Source organism: Camellia sinensis, chromosome 11 (assembly GCF_055761805.1).
Source record: "Camellia sinensis isolate YWXY chromosome 11, ASM5576180v1, whole genome shotgun sequence".
Lineage (NCBI taxonomy): Eukaryota > Viridiplantae > Streptophyta > Magnoliopsida > Ericales > Theaceae > Camellia > Camellia sinensis.
In genome coordinates, this window is record NC_138971.1 from 107491147 (window position 1) to 107508708 (window position 17562).

Sequence of the window (17562 nt, forward strand, 5' to 3'; positions counted from 1 at the left end):
GGGATGGCACAATAACTTTGATTAAAGAATTCAAGAAGATGAATCCGCCGAAGTTCCATGGAGGTATAGCCGATGAAGGCAGAAGCATGGGTTCTTGAGATGGAGAAGTTGTTCGAGATTTTTCCCAGCACCGACACTCAGAAGGTGTCATTGGCAGCATTCACATTGGACGACGACGCTCGTAGATGGTGGATGATGATCCGAGAAGGTAATCCAGACTTGACTTGGGCCAAATTTTTGAAGTTATTCTATGACAAGCATTTCCCTCTCAGTGTCCGAGATCGCAAGACCACAGAATTCCAAACTTTGACACAGGGTAACAAAACAGTGGCTGAATATGATCGTGCTTTCACCGAGTTGGCAAGGTATGCACCTCACATGGTCAATAACGAATATAAGAAAGCTAGGAAGTTTGAGAGTGGACTTCGGGGACCAATACAAGATCGGGTTAATCTGCTCAACATGCCGACTTATGCCGGAGTGTTAGATAAAGCCATCTTGGCAGAAGCTAACTTGAACAAGTACTAGAGTTCAGGGGAGAATCAGAGAAAGAGGCAGGATTGTAACAATCGCCAAGCACCATCCGCTGTCAATAAGAAGGTAAATGTGGGTAATTCAAGCAACTCAAATTAGGAAAGTAGCACCAGGCCGACATGTACAAGTTGCGGGAGGTGACATTTTGGAGTTTGTCATCGGATATCTGGAGCATGTTTTGAATGCAGTGAGATGGGTCATCGTATTAAGGATTGTCCCAAGGTAAAGGCTGGGGATGGTAAGAAAGGATGAGAACACAACATTCGGAATCGTTTTGGGGACAAGGTAAGTTAAGTTTGGGGACCAAACTTCTTTAAAGGGGGAAGGATGTAATAACCCACATTCATGTCTTAGTCATGTTCATGTACATTTGCATGATTTTGTCTTGTTAAGCTTGCATTTGCAGACTTTGACTTGTTTTGTCTAAGTAAAGGTCCCTGTCTTGTTTTGTGCTTATGTGTATGCATATTTTGTTCATTCCTTGCTGTCTCAAGCCTAGGTCATGTTAAGCCTAGGTCATGCTAAGCCTAGGTCATGTTAAGCCTAGGTCATGTCAAGCCTAGGTCATGTCAAGCCTAGGTCACACCTTATAACCTCTTACCCCTAGGACCATCTTGGAACCACTTTGGTTGACCTCCACCATCACCTAGGCATATTGGACAAGATGTCATCATCTAGGCCGAGATGTGCATCATCTAGGCCGAGATGTTACCATCTAGGCATCCTAGATCCTTGACCCTTGCACCTAGTGATCTTGTTCCGGGACTGGAATGACCTAGACCGAGGTGTGGCACATCTAGGCCGAGGTGTGGCACAGCTAGGTCAAGTGTTATCCTTCCTAGCCGAGGTCATTGGAACCTTACTTGCCGAAGCCTATGTCCTAAGCCGAGATCATTACCTGCCGGAGTGCCCATGCCACCTTGCTTGTCATACACACTTTGTCATACACTTGTCTTATCTTTCAATCACCTTTTTGAGGAGAACCAATTCAGTAGTGCCACGTGTCCCTGCAGAGGGTTAAATCAGCCGGCAGAGAGAGAAAAACATATCATTTGCTATATCCTTGTCTTAGAAGAGAGAGAAGCTCTAGGAAGAGGAAGAGGAATTCTAGAGAGAGGTAGCTTTCTAAGCTTGATCTTCACACCTTGAACCGTTAGATCCGTATTTTGAGGTTAGATTCTTGGTCTACTCTTGTTGTTCTTATTGTTCATCTAGCTGCATTGCATGATCTAGCATGTTTCATGAGCCATGCATTGCTTTGAAGTTCGGTTTTAGAAAGAGAAAGTGATATTCATGTGTTCTTGAGGAAAAGCCATGTTTTGATCCGAAAATTTGTATCAAGATCCATGTTTTCGTGTTTGTTTTCATATGATCTTCAAGTATGGGTACCAAGGTCCATGTTTTCGAACTCATAGCATGAAATCCCAGATCTTGTAATAACAAGTTATGATTTTAGTATTCATGTTCTTCATGTTCTTCATGCTCATGTTCTTCATGTTCTTCAAGGAGGAAACCCAGATTTCCAGGCTTCATTTCCCTAGGTGTGATCACCGAGACCACTCTTGCCTAGATCACGCACCTAGGCCAAGCATCGTATCTCACTTTGGCCTATCTTGCATGATCACTTGCACGTTAGTTTATCTTGCATGCACACCTAGGCCAACCTCTGCACACCTAGGCTAACCACTGCACATCTAGGCCGACCATGGTACACCCTTGCCGGCGCCTTATAACATCTCGGCAGGCAGCTGCACACTGAAGCCTAGGTAACCACACCTCAGCCAAGAGGTGTGGGACCTCGGCCAAGACCTCCCGAGTTCACCCAGCTAAGTCATTTTAGCCTAGATCATCTCTGTGCATCCATTCCAAGACCTGGTTGGTACCCAGCATGTTTTCCCTAGGTGAAAAACAGTGCTTTAACTTCCAGCATGTTTTTCCTAGATCATTTGCATTCATCTAAAGCGTGTTTTTAAGAGTGCATTCAATACGCTTTGCCGTGTATTTGTAGGTCTTGGATCCTTGCTTTAACCCCGACGTCTGAAGAGCTATGTGAGTGGTATTTTTAATAAAGCTATATTATAAAGTTTTGATAAAGCTTTGCTTTGTTTTGAAAAGTATTTGATCAAGCATGAATGATTATCCTAAGTTTTTGTATCAAGTATTATCTTGTTTTGATGACATTCTTGGAAAGTCCTCCCATGCTAGGGGACTCTAAGCCCATGTAGCACCATGTTTGAGAGATCTCTGCCATCGACGGTCTGTGAACGGATGGCCCCACCGACGATCTGGTGTACAGGTGGATTTGTCTAATCGATTCCAGGTCGATTATTCCCTTGTTTTGTCCGGAATGTCATCCCCCATGTTGTATGTAGATGTTATTAAACATCCCAATAAGATTTGAAAGACCATGATTGATGAACTTGATTCATCCCACATCTTGTTACAAGCTATGATACGTATTGTTTTGATAAAGATCTCGGATATCATTCATTTAAACCTTTATTACTAATATCATTCACTGAGTATCCAAGCTCACTCTCTCCTTATATTTATATATATATGTAGGTGGCAAGCAAGAAGGCGGTGACGCCTAGATGTGTTGTTTTACAAGATATTTTTGGATACATGTTAAGTCGGCATCTTGAAGATTATGCTTCTTGACTTTATATTTCATGTATTTTGTATATGTCAGCTTGAGAAACCTTTTGATCAAGATGTAACATGTACTTTATTTTATTTGTATTCAAGTTGTAAAACCATGCTAAGATGTATGTCATTTCATTTGATCTATGCACAGCTCTTATAGACTACTTAGATTTAAATATATTGCCTCTGTACATGTAAGCCCCATATGTCTACTCTGATTGTGTGTGAATCTTTGTAAGTTGGCCTTTGATAATCTCAGATTACTGGCCATCACGGCACCATTCTACTAGGGACGGAATGGGGTCGTGACAGCAATGGAGTTGCATAATAGCGATAGTTGAGTTACACAACACCTATAGCTCCGATGGTGTTGGAGTCACATAACACCTCTCCATGATCTCTCTGTTTGATTTGCTTTGCTATTTTGATGGATTTATTTGTGGATATCTTTGGCATTGCCAATCCCTCTTCATGCCCTTCACCATTACTAATTGCCCCATTCTTACTCTCTTTCTTTATATATATATTGATCAATTTGAGTTGGGATTTGATTTTATTTGGTGGAATTATACTAGTAATCTTGTTTTTATTATTTATTTTGTCGTTGTGGGCTTCGACATGGTATGGGATTTTGCCTTTGATTTGCTATTGGCCTTCTTTTAACATTTGTTATTGGTGTTATTTAACAATGGATACCTTTCATTTGTAGAAAGTTGCGAAAGAAAAAAGAGACCACAGAAAATGTGGTCCAATATTCTCAAGGGTAAAATTGCCATTTTCTAAAAACTTATTGCTGACATCATCCCACAGTATTAAGTCAACTAATGGTAAACTAACAGAGGGGGCACTGTGTAATGAAATATTAAAATTAGGGAAGGCAATGTAATTTCTCAAACATCGTGGCAGAATTTATATTCAGTGTAAACCTCAAAGGGTGTCAGTGTAACTTACCCATATTTTTTTTGGAAGGCTGCTATTATCATTTACCTTTTTACTTTCTCTCTCCAATGCTTTAAAGCCCCACCCAGCAAAATGAGTCCCCACAATTTTCTCTTTGAACCCCCATCTTAATACCAACTATACCTTCACCTTCACCTTCACCCAAACCCTAGCTCCCACTCCTAACCACCGCCTCCGGCACTACTGTTGTTGCCTCCCACAGCCCACCTCCGACATTTCTTTTTCTTTTTCTTCTTTACCTCCTCTGTCTCAGCTCTGAAAACCACCATTGCACCACCACTATATGAAAATCATCTCTCACTCCATTGTCGTTTCCATAACCACCCACCCCCTTACCTCATCCTCTTCTCTTCTTCTTCTTTTTCAATTTGCAAGCCATATCATGACCCAACTGCCATCAAATCCTTGGATCCTTCGACCTCATTTCCTTTTATTCTTTTTCTTTCCTCAAAACCCTAGATTTGAAATTGAAAATCAGGTTGTGATGGTAGTGGGCTGCAACGGTGGTGATAGCAATAACGAGGTAGATCACAATGGCTTATAGATATAGGGGTTGCGATGGCGATGGTCAGCGATATCTCTCTTGCAAACACACTCTCTACGATTGATGATGGTGGTGATCCATCAGCCCAGCGGCGATTGCAAAAAGCGCCAACGATGATGGGTGATAATAGTGACGCCGACAATGATGGGTGTTAACAGCACCGCAGTGGAATTAGGGTTAGGGTTTTGGAAAATTAGGGTTAGAGAGTTAAGGATTAAGGTAGAAATGAAATTTTATGGTTGGACAAAATTGAAATTAAAAATAAAAATGAAAGAGATGTTGAGGGGGGGGGGGATCATAAGAAATTAGATACTTGCTAATAGCCGCCCTCTTTTTACTTAAAATATAGATTATCTGACACCGACTCGGATGTAGTTAACCCTTTCAGTTTTTATGAAAAATGACAAATACAATGTTTACTTAAAATATAGATTATCTTTTATAATTTTGAAAATTACGTCTTGTCCCTGTAAATTTTTAATCACATAACAATGATCAATTTATTAATAAATCATCAACTCAATTAATAGTTTTTAATGGTATCATAAATATATTTCAATTAATAATTTAGATAATTTTTTCTATATGAGAATAGTTAAAAATATTAGTTTTTCTATTAAATTTTTTAAATAAATAATTTTGACAAAGAATATTTGCAATTTTCAGAATCATAAGAGGCAATTCATATTTAAGTAAATCTTAGCTTATAAGTCATACCCAAAACAAAACCAAGGCTTAGCTTAGTTGGCCACCATGCCTTCCTTAGGGCTTAGTTCCAAAGAGGTCATGGGTTCAATTCCTCTTAGGGGGTTGAATTAAGGGAGTTCAAGTACTTGTGTACTTTGCCAAGGGTAGAGAGATTTTCCCCCATAGGTGTTAATCTAACAACTAATATTTGCCGATCAAAAAAAAAAAAAAAAAAGCAGTCATATCCAAAGCAAACCAAAGTATAGCCATACCCAAAATAAATCAAAGTATATTTATAGTTTAGAAAATGTTATGGTGTGCACCTCTCTAAGGGTGCATATCATATGCACCATACTACAAAAGTGCATATGGTATGCACTTACATATTTGTGAGAACTTATGCAAGTATACATGGTATACACTTACACACTTAAAAATTTCCCATCTTGTACAAAAAAGTTGACATAAAAAAGCACATACGTGATCTTATTTTATATTGATAATAGATATTTAGTACAAATGCTCATGATACATCATTTTATTATAGTAGCTGGTTATCTCACATTGCAATTTGCAACTTCATACTATAGATAAGCCATAGCGTTGCTTGGACCATCACACATAGCTAATGCAATTAGGCATAGTTATAGTAAGCCCTGTGTTTCTCAATCTTCTTCTGAAGCTCTTCCTTTTTAACCCCAGTAACCTTATCAATGACTCTCCCTTTCTTTATCAGTATAAATGTTGGCATTGCCTGCACTCCAAATTCTTGAGCCACATCCTGTAATGTAATCCAAATTATTGATTGACTCATTCACTTTAGTCATTAATAAGTTCTGCTACATGCGTAGAAAAATTTCATACAAACAATCATACACGAGGTGTTGTGATTGTTTTTGTGAAATTCTTGTTTGTAAGCAGACTTTAGAATCTATAATTAGTCGTGAAAAAGAGCAATACCATCAATTCGTCCACATCTATCTTGATGAACTCAACGTCCGTGTATTTGGCAGCAAACTCATTAATAGTTGGTTCCATGAAGCGACAAGGTACACACCACGAAGCCGTGAAGTCAATAACCATCTTTAGTCAAAAACAGAAACCGAAGCGGAAACCAAAAGAAGAAGAAAACAAAGTACAACAGAGATCAGTAATATCAACTTTAACTACTAAACATGGAAAAAGTTCAGAAACACGAAACTGATAGTGTTATTGGATGAGGTGGGTTCCACAACCATCTGAAAAGGTTGTGTTATGTCCGATCTGTAATTAGTTTCTTTGCAAAGCACGTTTAATTAAAGACTTGAATAGTCTCACCAGTTTGGCAGTTGCTTTGGAGGCTTCAAAATGGGCCCTCCATCTGGCAGAGGAATGGAAAGCAAGAACCTGAGATTGGGAAGCTCTCACTGGTGAAGCGTTCATGGACAACTGTCCATTGGCTTGTGCATTTTGCATGGCAGAGAGTTCGGCACCCATATTCTTATTCCTGATTTTGAATGGCTCTGATTTGAACTAGGTTCTCTTCTCACTAACTTTTGTCTTTCAAAGATGATCTTTGCCTTGAACTTTGAGAGGAGGCTAGGTGAGTTTTTATATCGGTTGATGATGGTAATTAAATAAGTTTTAAAATCTAGTTTGGCATTGGAATCACATTCCATGGCACAATTTGGTACATTGAACTGGCGGCCGCTCAAAGGTTAACCATCTGGGTGCTCGGCTAGGCTCCCAATTATAGAAATGCCCTACTTATTATATTTTTGTAACTGGTATATTTATTTATTTAAATATAGAGTTAATTTTTTAAAAGTCTTATTTATAAATGTTATGGTAACTCGAGTCCAATTTAAGATTTTTTGAACCAGCAAATCCTATTTAGTAAAACTGAGAATATTATTAGTTTTTCCTAATTTTTAAAATTAAGTATATTATCAATTTTGCATAGTAATGTTCCTGATAATTATTTCACTAACTGATAAAAAAATAGAGTATGAGATTAAACGTTTTTGCTTTTCTACTTCCTGGTTTGATTCAACCATCCAATAAATCCGAGAACATTATCAATTTATTTATTTATTTATTTATTTATTTTTTAAAACTAAGAACATTATCAATTTTTTTCATTTTTAAAGCTTTATTTATTTATTTATTTTTTCAATTTTACACATCAATGTTCCATCATTATGCTCCTTTATAGATACAAAAATTTCAATTTCGCATAAAAAAAAAATAATTCAATTTTTTTCAAAAAAAAACTTTCAGTGTATTTAGTTTCAATTTTCTGAATTCAGATTTCTAGAAATTGTTTTTTGTATTTCATATTTTTTTTTATTTTTAGTGAATATTTTTAAACTTTTAAGAAATTTCTTTACTTCTTTAGATGCACCTTACTTAGATGCATCTAAATAGTAAAATATTTGTGAAAAAATATTTTTAACAATTAATAAATACACAAAAATACGAAAAATATATTGAATTTCCGTATTTCTTTTGTTTTTGGTATTTAGTAAATTTTTTAAAGATTTTTTTTCACAATTATTATACTTTTAAGTGTAGTTATGTTAGGTGTGTTTAAAAATTTAAAAAAAAAAATTTCTTAAAATATTAAAAATTCATTGAAAAAAAATAAAATAAATAAATAAGTAGAATTTTCTGAAAAATGTTTTATGGAAATCAAAACCAAACAATAGTTTTTTTTTTTTTTTTTTTTTTAATTTGAAAGTTGATATTTTTCAGTATTGAATCCTTTATAGATAATCATAAATGACGAACAATCATTGTTTAAAGGGTAATTCTGACTATTAAAAATTTAATCGGACTTAAAGGTCTAAAAAATCTTAATTAGAGCTTAATGGAATATAAGTTCATAAATTAGAACTTGTGTGTAAATGTCCCTTAAATATATTGTTCAAAAAAATATGAAGTTTTATATGATTTGATTGATTGATTTTGTATCAAAATTATTTTAATTGTAAATAAAATTTATAGTATCAAAAAAATAAATATTAGTGTATAAAAAAATTATAAAAGCTTGCAATTAAAACTTTTCTGTGTTAATAATTTAAACAAACTCGTAGCTATTGTTTGATACAATTTATTATCTGAATTACTTAAAAAAAAAATTATTATGATTTTTTTTATTTTTGGAATTTATGCCAAGTTACCTAGTGGAGTTTATGTTCACAGCTTATTAGTTGGATATAACTTAAATAAACTATAAAATTTGAGGGTATGCCAAAATGGTGTGTACTATATTATTTGTGAGTTTAATTATCACAAATGGTATAACTCCATATCATGATAATCATAATTATAAAAAAAAAGAAAAAAAAAAGAGATACAACCAAACAATAAATCATAATAAAAATAATATCATACTAACCTCACATGATCCTATTTGTTTTGAGTGATAGGGGATGATATTGAATTAGCAATGAGGTGAGATTATGAGAGTCATGTTTGTTTGGACGAATGATTATGGGGTTTACCGTACCAAGAGATTAGAAATACCCTATAGTGAGGGGACTAACAATCTCAGGGTTTTGGGTGCTGTGACAGCAAACGCCACCATTTTGATTTGTATAATTAAAAAAAAAAAAAAATCAGTGAAAGCACTGATTTGGTCACTGGACATGGAAATGGCAGCTTCAAGACTTGATCAAATTGCTCACCATCATCCTTATCTTCATAAAATGAGAAGCATAATTTTAGGTGTATGAGTGAGAGCGACAGAGCTCATGTCGTGTGGGGCGTTGTCGTTGTCAAGGAGACGGAAAGAGGAGGGAAGAGGGGGCTCATTATGCACTCACCAAATGTCACGAGTAATATATATACATATATATATGCTCTATTATCCTTCTAGAAACTACAAACCCACGTGGGAAAGAATGTACATCTCATGTCAATCTTCTAAGGATTTCCTGTTTACAAAATACAAAATAAAAAAAAAAAAAGTGATCTTTTTTATTATAAAATTATTACCAAACATAAGATTTGAATAAAGAAAAACGAAAAAGATAAAACATTGATCCATGATGATCAAGATCAAATTTAAATTTGAGGAAATATGACCAATCCGTGAGATTCATTACATGTTTCGTTTTGGAAACTGAACCATTCATTTAGTGTATAATATTTATAAAAAAAAATTAAGTTGTTCTGATAATCATAATCTTCTCCTCTTATCTCGTTTGTCTTAAAATAAAATATATGACAAATATGTTTTTAAAAATAGCCAATGTAATTTTTTTTATAGACAAATACGATAAAATAAAATAATAATTATTATTAAATCGACCTATTTTTCTCCATAAATAATATATATGAAAACTCCTACAAATAAAAAAAGTAAATTATCAAAACGACACAAGGCCTCATGGACTTGTCAAATTCTTTCAAATTCATATTTAAACCCGAGAAAAATTTAACACCACCTAGAACAACATAGTTGAAGTTGAAGTCATCTTTCAGAGACCTCATCCAGAAGAACTTTCCTGTTACGATTGATTTCTTCCGCTGCAATGAAAGAGTCGGTAAAAGCCACCATAAATATTAATTCAATTAAAGTAACAATAAAAAGTAGGAAAATCCATTACTCTAATGCATGCTTGTTTACGCTTATTACATGTATTGTAATGTAATTCCACAATTGGCAGCCTAGTTGAGAGTGTCAAGGCCTACCATTTATTCAGCCCACCAAAGTCCATTTAAAACTCACATAATTGTGACCATAAAAGTTACACCCAGGAGATGACAAAAAATAGTAGGATTAATTTGAAATTAACTAAAAGTATGACCTCCCTCTTCGCTCGCTAGGATATTGATGAGACTAGGGTCAAACTATCGCCCAAATCTCATTTTGAGAGAGATAATCCCACTGTTGAAAAATAATGGTTTCAGCAACTTTAATTCAAAATTAATGAGAGATTCAATCGCTAATCGAGATGGGTTTGAGTGGTTATGTATTCTCTTAAGTAAGAAGGTTGTAATATAGAAATAATGAGTCGAAATCATTAAGTTGTGAATGAGAATTGTCTCATAAAGTGGACACCAATAGAAGTTAGGTTTGGACCTAGGCTTGGAGTTAGGCTTAGTTTTAGTCTGGACTGGCTTAGACTCGTGTTTATGCATGTGTTGGACTTAGTCTTGGGCATGGATTAGATTGTGCTATGTTGGACTGGGTTTGTCTTGTGCATATGTTTTAGACTGGATTTGGATCGGGTTGTGACTCAACACCCATATCTATTTTACGACCCATCTAGTTAGATTATTTAAATAGCATTATATATATATATATATATATATATAATGCAAATGAAGTTTCAACCTTGTAACTCTTATCTTTTGATGATGGGGTTGATGATTATATTATGCAGATGAGAGTTTTGCACCATTGTCCCCTAATAGCTAGAGTTGATGACTATTGATACTAGGTTTTATGGTAGCCTTCATAGCTAAGACTTATTCCCAACGAGTATAAAAATGACCTATTTCCCTCCAACTTAGAGGGATGAGATAGAAATATTTTTGAGATAAAAAATTTGTAATTTTCTTTAGATAAAGTTAGAGAAGATTTTTATACTAGTTTTTTTTTTCATTTTCTTTGTACTAGCCCTTTCTTTGGTTCTTATTAGAGAGAGTGTGTTGTCATTGTCAAATTCGCCAAAACTATTCAGAAAGTACTTCTGCATTAACTGGTTTTGACCGTCGTATCTTGAGAGACAGACGTCGGCGTACCTCTAGCATTCATCATGAGGATTCATCTTGTAATATGTTCCCTAATTTAATTTAGTTTATTTATGTATTGTTAGTTGTGTAGTTTATTATGTATTTCATTCTTTAATAAATAAATAAATAAAATTATTTTGTCATTTCTATTTATTTAATTTTACATAATTTTTTTATATTATTATGAAAAAATACCAATCCCACCTTGTAGGGCATGTCTACGTCCCTCCTGTCCGGATCTTCACCGGGTAAAGGTTACTGTACTCGTACCTCTCTAATCTTTTTCATGAAGCCAAAAAATTAAAGTACGACCTCAAATATAATCAACTAAAGAAAATGAATCCATGTAACTAACAATAAGCAGCTGGAATAAAAACTTTGTTGAGTTCTAAACCACAATGCCAAGTTACAAAAAAAAAACAATGAAGATCACAAAGCTGCAAACGACTATGACCAAAAATTGAAGAGAACAGAACACCAACCCAAAAACCTCGTTTGCCAAACGTCGATAACAAAAAAGAAAATGGGGATGACAATCATATCATTAATCCAAAATGCAAAAACGCTTCCACTCAACCATCAATGAAAATTTTTAATCATGCGATGTCGAGAGGCTCAATTTGTGTACACTCAAATACAGTTCCAAATGCGATTAAATATAGCCGGTCTATAAGGTCTAGCTTAAGGAAATGGCTGAGCCCTAGAATCACAACCATTACCACTCATTTTGAAGGGGATGACGATAACAACAACAATTACAGCACTGCAAGTGAAAATTATTGATCAATATCTTCCCCCATGTTTTCTAAACTGAATAATTGAAGATAAGAGAAAGCAGGTTCACATGCCAGACTTAACATCATAATAGAAGGGGAAGTTTGTTTTAGACATAGATCCCTCATCTAGAGCTGATGTGTCGTTCTTCAAGAGTACGGCAACTGTTTTGTACATGGTGTTTTGGCAAATGTTGAAGCGTTTATATCTCGACACAAAAGTTAACAGCATCAAGTGAATTTGTCTACACGAGTTGAAGAGGTCAATCGAATGGGAAACACAACTGGAGCACTGGAAGCATTTCTTGCTGCATTATAGAGATAACTGCAAACACTGTAATCACATACAGGCAAATGGTCTACAAAACCACCACATATTTTTCTGCAAAATGGGTAAAAATAATCAAGGTGATGTCAAACACATAAATGGTGATCAGGAGTCTCCAGTTTCTAGAAACATGCTTCTGTTTCCTAGGAGAGCAAAACAAAACATTAATGAAACACCAAAATTCCAATATTTCCACCGAAACGCCCCAAAACACCAAAACAATGAATTGCTCCAACATCTATTAGAAAAATCCAACAATAATCATTTCTATTTGCACTTTTTGTTAGAAGAAAAGAATTAAGTACAAAGAAACCCTTAAATATATAAGTGAATCTGATAAACTAAAAGAAGAGGAGGCAAGATAAAGAAGCAAGGATTAGCAATCATGATTAAGTCACTTATTCTCTTTTTAAAAGCATTTTTTCTTTTCTTTTTTGTTATCCTGCTATTACAAGAATTTTGCATTTTTTAATTTTTTTTTCTTACAATGATGAACCCCTTTCCCAAGTAAGCCTTTAAACTATCCGTTTATAAGCTTTTAATATTCATAGACCTCGACGTGTTCAATTATTTAATTACTGAACATGTACTAGCATTTATACCAAATTCTTAAACTTTGAAAATCATTTGTTAGTAAATGTCCAATAAGTGATGGTCTCATGTTTATTTTTTACTTATAGACATGGTCGATAAGTGACGGACATGTTGCCAAATGAGTGTTGGACATGCGTTTGAAATAGAAACTTTTTTTTCAATTATGAACAAAGAAAAAAGAGTATTAGACATTCCCGAGAAGTGTTAGTGTCTAACACGTGTCCAACACGGATATGTCGCCTTCTTAAAAGTGTTTGTGCTTCTTAGGTGACGACTAAGGTAAAAAGTAATCAGACAACAATTCAAACTGAAATAAAACTAGTGCTTCATGTTAAGAGCCATGAAAAAAGCATAATGATTTTCAATGCCACCACTGCAAAAGTAACAAGCAAAGCAAGCTCGGATAAGTAAAGATTCACGACCTCTGAACCAACCTACATTGATTTTGTCATAGGAAGAGATAGGAATGAAACATCAACTTGAAACAGGAGGGGTATGGACATTCTGACCGTAAAAGAAAAAACAGAGCAGGAGACACGAGTGCCAAATATAAACAAGAACAAGAAAATATCTCATTTCTAACTTGATGAATTTTGCTCATATACTTTCTACAAGTTGGTGAAAAAAATGTCATTCTATATGGCTGTGACTTTTATTTTTGACACATTGGAAAACATTTTAAAAAGCCAAGTTTGTGTTAATTACGAAACATGTAACAAAGTGACAAATTATCATAAGCACTGCAAGTGTGCTACCCCGGTGGCTCTATATACTAATATCAGACATAATTATGAATCTCCCACAAATAGGTGATAATAAATGTGATGAAAGAATGTATGCATTTACAGGCAAGGGACAGCATATATGCAATATTAGAACAGCGAAAAACCTTTTCAAAGCAGCATGTCTGGCCGCCTTCCATATGTTTTTCACTCGAATATAATTTCTAAAAACATGAGAAGAGGGAAAAAACAAAGGGTATGAAGTCATACATTTCAACCACTGAGTTCTTGTCACAACTGCATACTATACTCACCAAGAAGTTGTACAAGGTTCAATTGATAACTTTATTCATTATGTACGGACCAAATATATTGCCTACAAAAATGTCTAGACCTACTACTACATCAGGGACAAACATTACAATTAAGGAAGAATTTCACAAGAGCTGATGAAGATGACAGGACTACAAAACCCTTGGACTTAGAGCTGGCTAGATACGATAATCCAAGGCTTAATTATAACTTCAGCAGAGGATCTGATTAAAGAAAAGGACACTCACGAAACATGCCGCAGGTGCATTAATGTAACAAACTTCAAGAGTTGAGTATGACACGAGCATGCCAAATGCAGTTAGTTATTCAGTAACTAGAATCAATACTCAAATATGAACCAAATAGCACAATCATAAGGGGAAATTGCAAATACATGGAACAGTCATAAAATAATTGCACTACAAATGGGAATCTTTTTTGGTAGCACGGGAATGAAATTACACCATGCACACACACGAGAGTTGCACCATGAAAATGCAAATTTTTTGCTATTGCTCCACGAAATGCAATTTTCCCTAATTATAAATGCAAGACTCAAGGAAACTAATAAAATCTCAGAACTACTTAAACTGTGCGGTGTGTGCCTAGTCAGTCCGCATAATAAGAGCCAACTAATTCCTCATTAATTATAGTATGCATACTACAAAAATTTAACCAAATCATAAAAATCCGATGCAGGAACCCTGCAGAGCCCTTAACATACCAAAATGAGAGAAAGTTCCTGGAATAATGCTCGCAGCATATGAGTTCTGATTTTACACTTAAACTATAGTCCTTCGAAATCCACATTCTTCCAGACCACTATGGCTGCAAGTCAAATACTTTACGGTCTGAGAAGCTGCTGGCATAGCTATTCCAAAATCAGCAACTAAGCATAGAGCATGTTAGCTCATCAGTGAAACCTTACCCTCAAATTCAACAGTCAAATAGTGTCTTGGTTTTGTAATCAACCTGACAGAGGCTAAATCCTTGACAGCAGTGAAAAAGTAAGATAAAACTAAAAGAATTTGAGATAATAAAAGGAAAATGTTACATATTCTATTTCTTATCTCGTTTTCTCACTCCCAAGTGAGTGGGTCTCATATGCATTTATGAATGTGGGCCCCATTGCTATGTGTCCAGGTATGAGGAAATGAGATAAGAAATGGGATTATGTATAGAATTGCTCATAATAAAAATTATAAGAAAGAATTAAAATACCTGATTCCAAGTTGTTTACAATCTGTTTGAGATTCTTTCCTTTTTTTTGATTTGTTTTTCCTTTTTAGTTTTTCTTCTTACAAATAGGTACAATCTATGTGACTTTCATGACGAAAATATTCCGGCCAGCAAAAAATCCTTTATCAGGTGAATACGAACATGAATTCTATGTGTTTAAATTTTTGTATCAAAATGCTTGGGTAAAGTGATGAGTCAAAAAAATTTACCTTTCAATCTAGCCATAATGAAGGCTTATACCAAATCCAAATTACCAACTTGATCACCAAAATGCTTAGTGGAAGATGAACAGCTCTGCTCAGTGATCCTTTCAAGTAAAAGGATGACCTACCGTCCATCTCTGTCCACGAGGTTGAAGGAAATCAAAGAATGAATGGACATAATCCATCACAACTGATAAAATACTTTTTTTTGCTGAAAGATTATCACAACAGTTCATCTAGGATATCCAGAAAAATCCCTGTAAAAACTTGGTGTGTGACTATGAGACTTTTCAACATAACACTTATTAGAAGATGCAGTGGCAACTCCAGAATTTTTTATTAGAGGGGTCAATAAGAAACAAAGTACTAAAAAGTATATAACGAAAATTTTGCACTTTTATCTATATATGTTATTGATTTCCAATAGTTTAATGAAGACAATTTAATTTCTCAAATCACAAAAAAATGAAAACTCTTCCTTTGGTTTTCTAAATTTATTTTTGCATTTAGTGAACTTTTTTTTAATTTTATATCAAATTTTCTAATTTTTTTATCTGCCTCGACTAGACAACACGACTGTGAAAAAAAAAAAATATATATATTATTTAAAAAAACTAAAATAGACTAACTTTTTATGCTTTTTGGACAAAAGTTGTTTTTGTATTTAGTGGACTTTTAATTTTTACCTGAATTTTTTTAGGGTCATTTAGTCGAGACAAATTTAAAAAGTAAAATTTTTTGACAGTATTTTAAAATGCATTCACTAAAGGAAAAAATAAGTCAACTAAATAAGCCAAAACATGACAGAAAGTTCTATAGATGTCATCGATGAGTTTTCATAAATTTATGCCCATTGTTTCAAATATATATATATATATATATATATTTTTATGCCCATTGTGTACTAATTTGCTGAGTCAATTTCTATAATTTTTCAAAACCCCAATTTTGCTTACAATTTGATGCATTAAACCCTAAAATGGCAGAGAAGCAAATACACATTGTGTTTGGGAACTGACTTTTCCGTTGATCTTATTTAGAATAATTAGATTCTTCAAACTTGATATAAATATGATGTCAACATTATGCATCTAAAATAATGATAGTTATAGAAAGGAACCACATTAAACTAAAGCATAAAGTTTCAGAATGTAATTGACACATTACAGATAAGGAGCAAAATGAAATAACTAATACACTTTTAAAGACTATTTGTGTAATTTACTCCTTGTTTATTTATACTTTGACCCGAACATTGCTTTCAAAAAAATTTAGTGGGTTTAATTTCAACCACCAAGAGGGGTCAATTTAAAAATAAATATGTATATGTAAAAAAAATATTAGTGAATTTTCTTAGTCTAGTGGGGTCACTTGACCCCATCCCATTGTATGTAGTGTCGCCAGTGAGTCCTACACCAATTTGAAAACTCAGTTAAAAAATAAAGAATAAAAAAGCTCACATCCATCCACCAGAAAATGAGTGTACTTTGCCTTTATGTCGCAAAATATATCACAATGTCATTTGTTTGTTTGTACTTTACTGCCCATGAATCCTCACCCCATCCCGCCCTCCCCTCCTAACATGCCCAAGATTGAAAATAGGTATGTAAACGTGTGTGTGTCACCTATATCATAATACAATGATAGAAATACTGCCTCATGCCATATCTAAGTATTTCGAGCTTCCATGTCTTAAAGGATAAATATCACTACCGAATCACGAACATCAATCACCAACCTGAGAACAAAAGGATAAAAACATGAGTATTTTATTAATGCATTAACTTCAACAATAATATACAAATATAGTTAAAATTAATCAGAAAATTGTTGTGAAGCTATTGTTTTATCAAGCTATTGTACACAAAGGTTGTAATGCTAGGATTGTAATACAAAGTTTCATGTTGTGATATTATAACACATATATTTGAGGCTCCTAAAATACTTTGTATTGTTGACACATGTTAGGATTGGTTAAATAAAGTAAATCAATTTAATGAAGTGTCAAATTTACCTCTATTTCAACCGAGAGAAGTTTCATCCTCCCTTACACCTGATGCATCCTCCCCGACATTGTTGCTTGGAACTAACCCCGGAATGTTTGCTAGATCTATCCCATTTTTTGCTGCCAACATTTGAATTATAGTTTGCATTGTACTCATGTTTTGAGCTTGGTCAAGTAACTGCTTTCCTTGGTCAGCTAATTGTTGTCGTTGGTCAGCTAACTGCTGTTGAAGAACAATCACCTCGGAGTTAGGAGCCTCAAAATGTGTAGAAGATGAAGTACTGTCCTTGC

The 17562-nt window shown here is 34.4% G+C and overlaps 1 protein-coding gene across 1 annotated transcript; it reads right to left on the bottom strand.

Moving 5' to 3' along the window:
• Window positions 1–5830: 5830 nt before the first annotated feature.
• On the bottom strand, window positions 5831–9167 carry LOC114274018 (thioredoxin H2). Its single transcript, XM_028215876.2, has 3 exons — window positions 6689–9167; window positions 6332–6454; window positions 5831–6152 (listed from the first exon to the last, which is right to left on the bottom strand). Exons 1-3 carry the CDS (start codon window positions 6845–6847, stop codon window positions 6006–6008), a joined length of 429 nt encoding a protein of 142 aa, XP_028071677.1. The 5' UTR covers window positions 6848–9167; the 3' UTR covers window positions 5831–6005.
• Window positions 9168–17562: the final 8395 nt, after the last annotated feature.